At 35.3% G+C, this 12,728-nt stretch overlaps 1 protein-coding gene across 1 annotated transcript in view; it reads right to left on the bottom strand.

Moving 5' to 3' along the window:
- Window positions 1–12,728, bottom strand: part of ATR (ATR serine/threonine kinase) — a 119,644-nt gene that overhangs the window by 94,805 nt on the left and 12,111 nt on the right. The window contains exons 2-8 of the mRNA XM_005888762.2: window positions 8,042–8,133; window positions 6,771–6,920; window positions 3,971–4,848; window positions 2,930–3,108; window positions 2,129–2,320; window positions 904–1,094; window positions 282–434 (exon numbers count right to left, since the gene is read on the bottom strand). Of these exons, the coding sequence (XP_005888824.1) occupies window positions 282–434; window positions 904–1,094; window positions 2,129–2,320; window positions 2,930–3,108; window positions 3,971–4,848; window positions 6,771–6,920; window positions 8,042–8,133 (1,835 nt within the window). The remainder of the gene's footprint in view (window positions 1–281; window positions 435–903; window positions 1,095–2,128; window positions 2,321–2,929; window positions 3,109–3,970; window positions 4,849–6,770; window positions 6,921–8,041; window positions 8,134–12,728) is intronic.

Genomic DNA, 12,728 nt, shown 5'->3' with positions numbered 1-12,728 from the left:
TTGATAATGCCAAGTGCTGGTGAAGATATTAAACTCATAGTTTGCTAACAGCAATGTAATTTGGAATGACATCTTTGGAGAACAATGTGGCAGAATAGAGCTGAGGATGCATAAATGCTACAATTTACCCCTTTCTACATGTGCAACTCCTTTTTGAATTATTTAAAAATGTACCTTATTTTGTAATTATTAAAAAACAGAAATGATAAGTATTAGAAGTATTGTATAGGGATAAGTTAAAACAAAACAAATCACACATATAGAATTTTGAGACCACTTACAGTAGCTATCTGAAATCCTCTGGCTTAATGTTAGAAGACTGAGGGCAAATGTGGTCAACTTTAAAGAGTCATCATCAGAATGGAGACAAATCCATGGAAGTGAGAGCATTCCACATAAATCTTCCAGGATATGATCTTCAAATGAAGTGTTTACTACAGAAACACACAATAGGTGATTAATGATATCTTTTCTTTAATCATATTTGAAGCTATATCTTCTTTCAATTAAAAAAAAAGACATTCTACACATCAAATGGAATTACAACAAACATTCAATAAACAGGGGTTCTTAACATAAAGATGATGTTCTGAGGTCTGCGAATCCAAAGGAATTAAATGTGACTTTATGAAAATATGCATTTATATTTTTAGTAGCATTCTTTAGATTCTTAAAGTAAAATTTAAAAGTTATAAATAATTTCTACTGACTGAAAAAGAATACTAAAAGTATTATACAAATAAATTTAGAACTTATAAATTACTGATACGCTTAACAGAACTGAAATTAAAAATAAACTTTTGAGCATTCCCAACATTGGTTCATTTAGGCCTTAGGCAGAAAACAAAACCTATTTTCATACTGATTATTGGTTATTTTGATCTGTTGCTTTTTTGTACTCACCTTGAATATACATCAAAGCATCATATATTTTTACCACTTTGTCAATAACTGTCTCCAGATCAGGTTTCTGAACAGATTCTAACAAAGTCCTACAGCTCTTAAGCACCTTTGTGTAAAAATCCACAGACATCCAAGTTATCATTACTGAAGGTTTCTTCTTACACTTCTGTTGACAGTCCTTGAAATTATAGCTGCAGTTAAAACATTTTTTAAGACAACTAAAATGAATTTTATTATAGTCAAAACTAATATTGTAGTAAGCCAAAATAAATTGAGTATAAAACTAACCTAAAACTTTAAACCAATTCAAAGTAAATATGCATATCAATTAATATATCATTATTATTTTAAGTTTAATCTCTTTATGTCAGTCTAAAGCACACAGGATTTGGTAATTAAAGTTAATCTATGCTATTTAAATGTGATACCACCAGGCTTTAAAATAACAGAAGATACAGCTGTGTAAACCCTTTCTTAATAATAGGACAAAAGCAGACTTTGTCCAAATTAGCTATTACTTCAAGTTATCTCAAATTTCAAATTTAAGGCAATCTGAATTAATACAGCTTATTTAATCTCCTTCATAACTTTGTATTAGCTAGTTAAGAGTGACCCAGGAAAATGAAAAGATTAAAAAAAAAACAGTGAATCAGGAAACACGGAATAAATGATCATATAAAAAATTATCAAGGAGTGTTGGTCTATAACATGGCAGTAAAAAATAAGACTAAATCTTCAGAGAGGGTTCACACTTTATCCTTCTGATAGAGTAATTAACCTATATTAACGCTAAACTAAAAATATCTCTAATGAGTTTTAAATTCCTACTTTTATCATCATTAAATTCCTACTTTTATCATCAAAGGGAAAAGTTCTTTTGATGAAATATTTGGCTTGAAGAGCATTGAATTTTGAGTTGTATAAAAAAATGTTCTACCTTTCCACCCCAGAAAATTAGTTCAGGCTTCAGACAAAAAAGAGCCTCAATTTTGAATGTGTAGAGGACATAAAAACATTTACTTCACAGAATTGTTGTAAAGATTAAATAAGATATGTATAGTACTTAACACAATATCTGGCATTTAGCAGATGCTCAATAAAAAATAAATTTCTCTTTCACTGAAAAATTTTGTGTTCTAAGGTCACAAAAATCAAGTGAATAAAGAGGTCTTCCAAAACACTAAATTCAAATGTATTACACCCAGAAAATACAAGTTGTTTTTACCAGTCCATGTTTTGATGAGAACAGTGAACAGTACACAGAGCAGTCAGTTGTAGAATGACGGCAATTCCTTCTAAAGTCTCAATAATAGGATTCTTCACATTATTGGATTCAAGGAAAATTTGAAGGTCCTCAGCCTTCTGTTTCAGTGCACTCCATAATATGCTCTTTTTGTTTATATCCACATGTTTAATTCTGTAATTAATTATAACCAGAGTGTAAAGATTCATATTCATATGAATTTATATAATCTTGCTCGTACATGAAAAATATTTTAAACAAAAGGCGGCATGGCATGGCAACTACTGACATTTTGTTTGTTTTTTGCTATACCATATGGCTTGCAGGATCTTAGTTCCCCAACCAGGAATTGAACCCAGGCCACGGCAGTGAAAGCATTGAGTCCTCATCACTGGACCACCAGGGAAATCCCTACAACTACTGAAATTTATAACAACTTTTACAGTTGGCTAAAATATGGGAATTCTTTGGCTATATTACAAAAAAAATAATTTGCTAACTTTTTAAAAATTGTTGATAGATGTATAGTCACAGAGATTTTTTAATGTATTAAAAAGTCAAATCAGGCAAGTAAAGACTTTTAAGTAACCATATTTAGTCATGGAATCTTTTATACTAAAATAGACTACAAGAACTATTAGACTTTTTAAGCACTCCTTCGACTACTTAAAGAAAGAACAAATGTTCTTGGTGTATTTAAGGCAAAGCACTTAAATAAAGGTGATTTTTTAAGTCACTAAAGTTCTATTAAGTGGCTAAATACAAACTGAATGAAAGTCATACTCCTCAGTCTGTTTTGGTGCTCTTTTGGAAGCGTTTAAAGATGAGCTGAGTCGACGCCTTTTGGGTGACAGTCCATTGCTATTACTGCTGAGGTCTTCCTGTTGAATTTGGCACTGAACTTCATCAATGATTTCCATACTTTCCATTTTTAAGGCTGCATAAAGTGGGCCCAACAAATACTGAGAAAGCAAAAATAATTTAAAAAACTATTTCTTAGAAAATAAGTTTATATGTATTATTCATAGATAGCAAAAATGCATTAGGTATTAAGATTCCAAAGAAGGTAAATTATTTTCAGAGTCTCATCAAACAAAACAAAAACCTAAGTTAATCTAATTATTTCACAGTATATATATAGACACATATATAGCTCTATATCTAGAACTACGGTTCTATAGTTTTAGAAGGCCTAAGACAAATCCTTCTATAACTTGTTTTCCCTTGACCAAAATGCCACAAAGAAAAATTCTACAAGGAAATGACTAACTTCTTTTATACAACAAATCTAGCAAGATTTACAGATAAAGTAAAATATTATTACATATAAACTAAAATATTTAATCAATTTATTGCATATCTATTGTATCACACTCCCACAGTTCAAATAGAAAAAAAGGCATAATTTGGCATGACTAGTACTATATACTCATAGATTTTCTAGAAGTGATCGATTATAACCAGTCAAAGAAAAAGTCTCGGTGAGTGCTCAAAGTTTTTGCAATGAAGTTGATACCTGGCCCCCTTTTAATTAATAATGCAACAAACATGTTTACTCTTCACAAACTCTACTTTAAAACATTCTACTCCATTGGCAATTCATTACCAACATAGTGAACAAATCTTTCTGAAACCAAATTAAAAATCCGTAATAGGAAGTCAAAGTAGATTATAAAAAGTATCCCATTCTGAATGTACATTATTATAGATATTCTAGCAACCAAAAAAAGATATTCTATTTCCTCTTTATTACTCTTGCACAATACATCCACTTAAATTAAGGTAAAAATATATGCTTAACAAGTAACCTTAAAAATGACTTACCTCCACATCTGCCTGAACTCCAAGCACATCTACAAGAGCTTTACAAATATTTCTCACATAAACCTTCCTGACTTGCAAAGCAGATTCATACCCAGCTGGCACATATTTAAGGAAATACTGCAGTAAGTGGCACAAAGCTGCTTTTAGCAAATCAGACTTAAGCTGCAAAAGCACACCATCTTCAAACATGACACAGAGTTTTTCTAGCAGCATATTTAAGTAGACAGGCTCAATATTTCTATAAGCTTCTGTTTCAGAGGAGAACAGGGTCTTTATCAGCTTTGATAATGGCTCTTCATAGAGTTTCAATTGGTCAGCATCCATTTCTACTAGTTGTTTTAATAATTCAAAAAATGAGCTGAAAAAAGTGCTGGCTGGTTGTGCTGGTAGTCCTCCAAGCTCAAAGAGTTCAGTTAAAAGGCTAATTGCTAAGGATTTAACTTTTGGACTCCCATACTCTAGCAGAACACAACCTATCTGCCAAAGTAAGAGTTCTTGCCTTCTAAAAAACACAATTGCAATAATACGAATAAGAACTGTCAATAAAGTGACTTCAATAAACTCTAAATTTTGCATGTTCATGAGCTGCAAAGGAGCTGGCTGTAAATATCCTACATGTTCATCGAATTGACTTAAAAACCGGTGAACTACCACTGGCCATTCCACAAAGTGTTCTACTGCATATCTTTTGTGGAAGTAAATCAAGTCTTCAAAAAGATGTAATAATTCCTTCATCAGTACTCCAAAAATAGCAGGACTCTTGCTTTTAAAAAGAAATAATAATGCACAGATGACTTCACAGATTTTTTTGTGTAACATATGACAGGATGGAGTGGCTGCAATCCGCAGAAGTCTTGTTATGATCCAATTACTGAACTCTTTGAAATAAACAGAAAAAGATATTAAATAATTAAATATATTAGAGTGCTACTTAATTTGCTAAATGCTTGATTTATTTTTAAAGTATAAACTTCATTGACAAAATAGTCTAAAACATTCCCTACACAATGGAAACATATTATAATAATTTAGAATACCAATTTGGAGTCAGACAAGATTCTAGCTTTCCACTTAGTAGTTGTGTGAACTTTTAATTTCTCTAAACTTCTATAACTTCATTTTGAAAAGGGGACAATGACACTTACTTTATATGTTACCCCGACCAAGATAATATATATGAAATTTTCTGCATAGTGCCCAAAGTTAACTAAATGCTCAATATATAGTTATCATTCCTACAAATATTATTGAATGGTGACTCTGCCTTAGATGCATAAGAACAAATCAGTCATAGTCTTGTCCTCCTAAATCCTATAATTTCCTGAACTTTTAAATTGCAACTAAGAGATATATTTTATATCACAGTGTAGCATAAATATGCATATTATTTTATTTAATAAATGATAAAAGTTTAATAAAATATTACTTATTCTGCAATGTACTATGATATTTCTAGTCAATTATATTTCATCTTTAATACCCACTAAATGGGTTATAACCTGTTGTTTAAAAGTCAGTGTAGCAAAGAATATAGATTAACAAGTATTTATATTTTTCCAGTGGTCATGTATGGATGTGAGTTGGACTGTGAAGAAAGCTGAGTGCCGAAGAATTGATGCTTTTGAACTGTGGTGTCGAAGAAGACTCTTGAGAGTCCCTTGGACTGCAAGGAGATCCAACCAGTCCATTCTAAAGGAGATCAGTTCTGGGTGTTCATTGGAAGGACTGATGCTGAAGCTGAAACTCCAATACTCTGGCCACCTCATGTGAAGAGTTGACTCATTGGAAAAGACCCTAATGCTGGGAGGGACTGAGGGCAGGAGGAGAAGGGGATGACAGAGGATGAGATAGCTGGATGGCATCACCGACTCGATTGACATGAGTTTGGGTGGACTCTGGGAGTTGGTGATGGACAGGGAGGCCTGGCGTGCTGCGATTCATGGGGTCGCAAAGAGTCGGACACGACTGAGTGACTGAACTGAACTGATAATGTATTAATAGTTTAATAAGTACCATGACAGAAGAAATGTAGAACACTTTGTATTAACACAGCATAAAGAAAGAGTACCTAAGCTAGTCCTAGCATAGATCATCAGTAATGGTCAGAAAAGACTTTTTAGAGAACATACTATCAAAGTTGACTCTTAAGATTCAAGCAAAAAATTTTTAAATACTCTATGCATTGTACAGAAAAAAAGATATTTGCTTTACATCTCTTTATGATGAAGCTAACAAAAGGACAAAAGTAGTGAGAATAAGGAGAAAAGCCTGGAAAAAAGTTTCAACATCCAGAATGGGAGTAGTAAGCTTGTTCTGAGAGGGCCAAATATGAAATATTTCAGGCATGAGGGCCATATATGAAATATTTCAGGCTTAAGGGCCATATGATCTCCATGTCAACTACTCAGTTGCCTTTGAAGTAGCTGCAGACAATACATAAATGAATGATCATGGCTATGTTCCAACAAAACTTTGTTTCCAGAAACAGGCAGCCAGTCTATGAGCCATGGTTTGCTAATGCACGATCTAAAAAAAGACATTATCAAAAACAGAAAAAAGAAAACTGCTTAAATGTTCAATGGCGTATAAACATATTCAGTTACTTCTGCTCCATTTGTGGTATCTAGTTCATGATAAAAGAAAACAAGGATGCATGAAATAAAACCATTTTGCTCCCTCAACTTAATAGCAAATTTGACCAAAATACACATAACAATGTGTTTGTGACACTTCAGGAGAGCAGAAGAGGCAGAATTCATAAAAGAGATCAAAAATAAATGTACAAAACAGCAGAATTTACCAATACAACTGCCTTTGGCTTCATTTTGCCCATGGCTTCCATTCACATTTACAAACATAAGTGGGGAGGACTTCATGATATGCTGGATGAAATCAAGCAACATCACAGAGGTTGGTTGAGAGTCAGTTTTCTTCACAAGTTCCAGAGCAACTAAAACAACAAAAGATTCATTTTAAAAAGTCATAACAAATTAAATGGCAGTTTTTTGTTAAGAAACTAGTCTCTGGTGACAAGAATTATGTCCAACACAGTGTTTATGATAAATTCATGGGACTAAACACTACAATCCTATCTTCCTAATTTTAAATGTTTAATAATCACATGTATTCATCTATCATATATCCACTTACCAAACATGTAGGCTATAGGCCTATAATATTCCTGGCACTGTGTTAAAAATCTGAGGATTAAAAAAAACCCCTAACAATCAGATGAGGGAGTCAGACAAATAAATTAGTAATTATATCAATAATATGATGTGTTAACTATACTAATCTACAATAAATGAAACAAGGGTCTGGAAAGAGCCTGTGAAGGAGTTGATTCCTTGATGATGAGAAGTTGGTCAAACAGAGAGGGTAAGGACAAGTGGTCTAAACAGATGGAGTACCATATGAAAACACATTTTGCAAGTACTCAGTAGTCCTTTGTTATTTTTCAGGAACTCAAAATTTTACTGATTGAAAAAGAAAGGCTAGATGACTACTGTAATTCTTAAAATCTATGTCAAATTTGGAATTAAATTTATAAATCATGAGCCACATGCCACTCCAGATTGTCCCTTCCATGTAATTTCAACAGACATGGCACATATGACACCATCTTACCAAGTTGGTAGGATTTGTCTTTTAGATTGTCACAAACAGTAAATAGTTGATTCAACAACTCACAGAATCTTATTACCTTTCACTGACAAAGTGGCCAACTCTTATACAAAGAGTTTCTTAAAATGGCATTTGCTGTTTTTCAACCACTGACATAAGACCTATCTAAAAGAGAACTGGCCAAATATTTTTATTTAAAATAATTCATATATCAAAGAAGAATCATGGCAAGCACTATCTAGATAACAATGAGGAAAAGAGAATTATTTTAAAAGTGTAAATCACATTATATAATAAGAAATACATACTTTAATATGAACAACAAGAAGTAACTATCATAAGTCCTAACTATATATCTAAAGCTACATGGAGAAAAATGCTACTATAATGTGCATACATGAAAAAGAAAACAATTCATGATTTATATCAGAAATAACTTTTTCTTACCAACATTTACGTCTGTAAGTATTCGGTCAATGAACTGACATAGAATTTGTCTTGGCTTCTGTACAACAGTATTATATTCCTCTGGACTGGCACTAAAACACAAATAAAATGCTTTTAACCCTTAAAGGGATGATACCATGGATGATACCACTCTAACGGCAGCAAGTGAAGGTGAATTAAAGACCCTCTTGATGAGGGTGAAGGAGGAGACTGAAAAAGCCAGATTAAAACTAAATATTAAAAAAACTAATATCATGGCATCCAGCCCCATTACTTCATAGCAAATAGAAGGGGAGAAGGTGGAAACAGTGAGAGATTTCCTCGTGTTGGGCTCTAAAAATCACTGTGGATGGTGACTGCAGCCATGAAATCAGAAGACAATTGCTTCTTGGCAGGAAAGCTATGACAAACCTAGAGAGTGTATTGAAAAGCAGAGACATCATTCAGCCAACAAAGGTCCACACAGTCAAGGCTATGGTCTTCCCAATGGTCACGTAGGGTTATGAGAGCTGGACTGTAAAGAAGGCAGAGCACCAAAGAATTAATGCCTCTGAACTGTGGTGCTAGAGAAGACTACTGAGAGTCCCTTGGACAGCAAGGAGATCAAACTAGGCAATCTTAAAGGAAATCAACCCTGAATACTCATTGGAAGGACTGATGTTGAAGTTGAAGCACCGGTATTTTGGTCACCTGATGTGAACAGCCAACTCTGGAAAACTCCCTGATGGCAGGGACTGAGGGCACAAAGAAAGAGGGTGTCAAAGGATAAGATGGCTGGATGGCATCACCAATGCAATGGACATGAACTTGGGCAAACTCTGGGAGATGATGAGGGACAGGGAGGCTTGGTGTGCTGCAATCCATGGGGTCACAAACAGTTGGACACAACTGCGCAAATGAACAACAACCCTTAAAGGGACTCACGATTTCATCTGTAAAAAATTCTCTAAAGTTGAACTTATCAAATGTGTTTAATGTTGACACTGATAGTATTCTGCAAAGTATACAATCTGCAAAGTCTAGACCTATCTTGCCCAATATGGTAAACCTTTACCACACACTATTGAGAACCTGATATACAGCTAGTCCAAAATGAAATGTGCTACAAGTATGAAATACACATTGGATTTGGAATATTCACTACCAAAAATGTGTAATACTGCATTAATAATGTTATATTAATTACATGTTAAAATGATAACATCTGGATATACTGAGTTAAATAATATATGTTGGGTTTCTTTAGTTTCTTTTATTTTAATAGAAGCATAACTGACTTATGACATTGTATTAGTTTGTGGTATACAGCAAAGTGAATCAGTTATCATATATTCTTTTCCATATTATTTTCTATTATGGTTTATTACAGGATATTCAATATAGCTTTCTGTGCTATACAATAGGATGCTGTTGTTTATCCATCTGTATATAATAATTTGCATCCGCTAGTCCCAAACTCCCATTCAACTCTCCCCTGCTCCCCACCTTTGGCAGCCATAAGTCTGTTCTCTATGTGTGAGTCTGTTTCTAATTCATAAATAAGTTCATTTGTGTTGTATTTTAAATTCCACATATAAGTGATATATACAATATGGTAATAATATATATTGCTAAAATTAATTTCACCTATTTCCTTTTTGTAATGTAGCATTTTGTAATGTGAGAAATTTTCAATTATATATGTGACTTACTTCATATTTCTATTGAATAGATCTAGACTTCTAGAAAAATCAAAAGAAAACAGTTTCTTCAACAAAGAAATTCCAAGGGAAAAAAGAGAGAAGAAACTAATAATGAAGATTTAAGAACCGTATCGACCAAGTACAGTGGCTAGTCCTACATTGGATTCTGAATCAAGAATAAAAATAGCAAACTATAAATGACAACTGAGAAAATTTGAGCAGCCTAGATATTTGATGTTTTTAAGAAATTAAAGTTTTAGGTATGAAAATGGTATTGTGGTATGTCTAAAAAGTCTTTACACTCTAGAAATAAATAGTGGTATTTCGCTTACTCCTTGGAAGGAAAGTTATGACCAACCTAGATAGCATATTGAAAAGCAGAGACATTGCTTTGCCAACAAAGGTTCGTCTAGTCAAGGCTATGGTTTTTCCTGTGGTCATGTATGGATGTGAGAGTTGGACTGTGAAGAAGGCTGAGCACCAAAGAATTGATGCTTTTGAACTGTGGTGTTGGAGAAGACTCTTGAGAGTCCCTTGGACTACAAGGAGATCCAACCAGTCCATTCTGAAGGAGATCAGCCCTGGGATTTCTTTGGAAGGAATGATGCTAAAGCTGAAACTCCAGTCCTTTGGCCACCTCATGCGAAGAGTTGACTCATTGGAAAAGACTCTGATGCTGGGAGGGATTGGGGGCAAGAGAAGGGGACGACAGAGGATGAGATGGCTGGATGGCATCACTGACTCGATGGATATGAGTCTGGGTGAACTCCTGGAGTTGGTGATGGACAGGGAGGCCTGGTGTGCTGCGATTCATGGGGTCGCAAAGAGTCAGACACGACTGAGCAACTGATGTGATCTGACTGATAAAATGATGTCTGGAATTTGCTGCGAAGTACTCTGAGGAGTAGATTTAAATCTATTAAAAAGTCTATTTAAATCTATTGAGAAATAGATTTAAGGGACTAGATCTGATAGACAGAGTGCCTGATGAACTATGGACGGAAGTTCATGACATTGTATAGGAGACAGGGAAGAAAGACCATCCCCAAGAAAGAGAAACGCAAAAAAGCAAAATGGCTGTCTGAGAAGGCCTTATAAACAGCTGTGAAAAGAAAAGAAGCAAAAAACAAAGGAGAAAAGAAAAGACATAACTCTGAATGCAGAGTTACAAAGAATAGCAAGGAGAGATAAGAAAGCCTTCCTCAGTGATCAGTGCAAACAAATAGAGGAAAACAATAGAATGGGAAAGAGTAGAGATCTCTTCAAGAAAATCGGAGATACCAAGGGAACATTTCATGCAAAGATGGGCTCGAAAAAGGACAGAAATGGTATGGACCTAACAGAAGTAGAAGATATTAAGAGGTGGTGGCAAGAATACACAGAACTATACAAAAAAGATCTTCACAACACAGATGATTACGGTGTGATCACTCACCTAGAGCCAGACATCCAGGAATGAGAAGTCAAGTGGGCCTTAGGAAGCATTATTATGAACAAAGCTAGTGGAGGTGAAGGAATTCCAGTTGACCTAGTTCAAATCCTAAAAGATGATGCTGTGAAAGTGCTGCATTCAATATGCCAGCAATTTTGGAAAACTGGACAGTGGCCACAGGACTGGAAAAGGTCAGTTTTCATTCCAGTCCCTAAGAAAGGCGATGCCAAAGAATACTCAAACTACCGCACAACTGCACTCATCCCAGGGACGGGGGAGCATGGTGGGCTGCCGTCTATGGGGTCGCACAGAGTCAGATACGACTGAAGCAACTTAGCAGCAGCAGCAACAACAGCATACGCTAGTAAAAAATGCTCAAAATTCTCCAAACCAGGCTTCAGCAATACGTGAACCGTGAACTTCCTGATGTTCAAACTGGTTTTAGAAAAGGCAGAGGAACCAGAGATCAAATTGCCAACATCCGCTGGATCATCGAAAAAACAAGAGAGTTCCAGAAAAACATCTATTTCTGCTTTATTGACTATGCCAAAGCCTTTAACTGTGTGGATCACAATAAACTGTGGAAAATTCAGAAAGAGATGGGAATAACAGACAACCTGACCTGCCTCTTGAGAAATCTGCATCCAGGTCAGGAAGCAACAGTTAGAACTGGACATGGAACAACAGACTGGTTCCAGATCAGGAAAGGAGTACGTCAAGACTGTATATTGTCACCCTGCTTATTTAACTTATATGCAGAATACATCATGAGAAACACTGGTCTGGATGAAGCACAAGCTGGAATCAAGATTGCCAGGAGAAATATCAATAACCTTAGTTATGCAGATGAACCACCCTTATGGCAGAAAGCTAAGAAGAACTAAAGAGCCTCTTGATGAAAGTGAAAGAGGAGAGTGAAAAAGTTGGCTTAAAGCTCAACTTTCAGAAATCTAAGATCATGGCATCTTGTCCCATCACTCCATGGCAAATAGATGGGGAAACAATGGAAACAGTGAGAGGCTTTATTTTTCAGTTTAGTTGCTCAGTCGCGTCCAACTCTTCGCAACCCCATGAATCGTAGCACGCCAGGCCTCCCTGTCCATCACCAACTCCAGGAGTTCACCCAGACTCATATCCATCAAGTCAGTGATGCCATCCAGCCATCTCATCCTCTGTCGTCCCCTTCTCCTCCTGTCCCCAATCCCTTCCAGCATCAGAGTCTTTTCCAATGAGTCAACTCTTCGCATGAGGTGGCCAAAGGACTGGAGTTTCAGCTTTAGCATCATTCCTTCCAAAGAAATCCCAGGGCTGATCTCCTTCAGAATGGACTGGTTGGATCTCCTTGTAGTCCAAGGGACTCTCAAGAGTCTTCTCCAACACCACAATTCAAAAGCATCAATTCTTCGGCACTCAGCTTTCTTCACAGTCCAACTCTCACATCCATTCATGAGCACAGGAAAAACCATAGCCTTGACTAGATGGACCTCTGTTGGCAAAGCAATGTCTCTGCTTTTCAATATGCTATCTAGGTTGGTCGTAACTTTTCTTCCAAGGAGTAAGTGTCTTTTAATTT

This window comes from Bos mutus, chromosome 1, assembly GCF_027580195.1.
Source record: "Bos mutus isolate GX-2022 chromosome 1, NWIPB_WYAK_1.1, whole genome shotgun sequence".
NCBI lineage: Eukaryota > Metazoa > Chordata > Mammalia > Artiodactyla > Bovidae > Bos > Bos mutus.
Note: the sequence above shows the minus strand (reverse complement) of the source record. Positions and strands in the feature narration are given on the sequence as shown.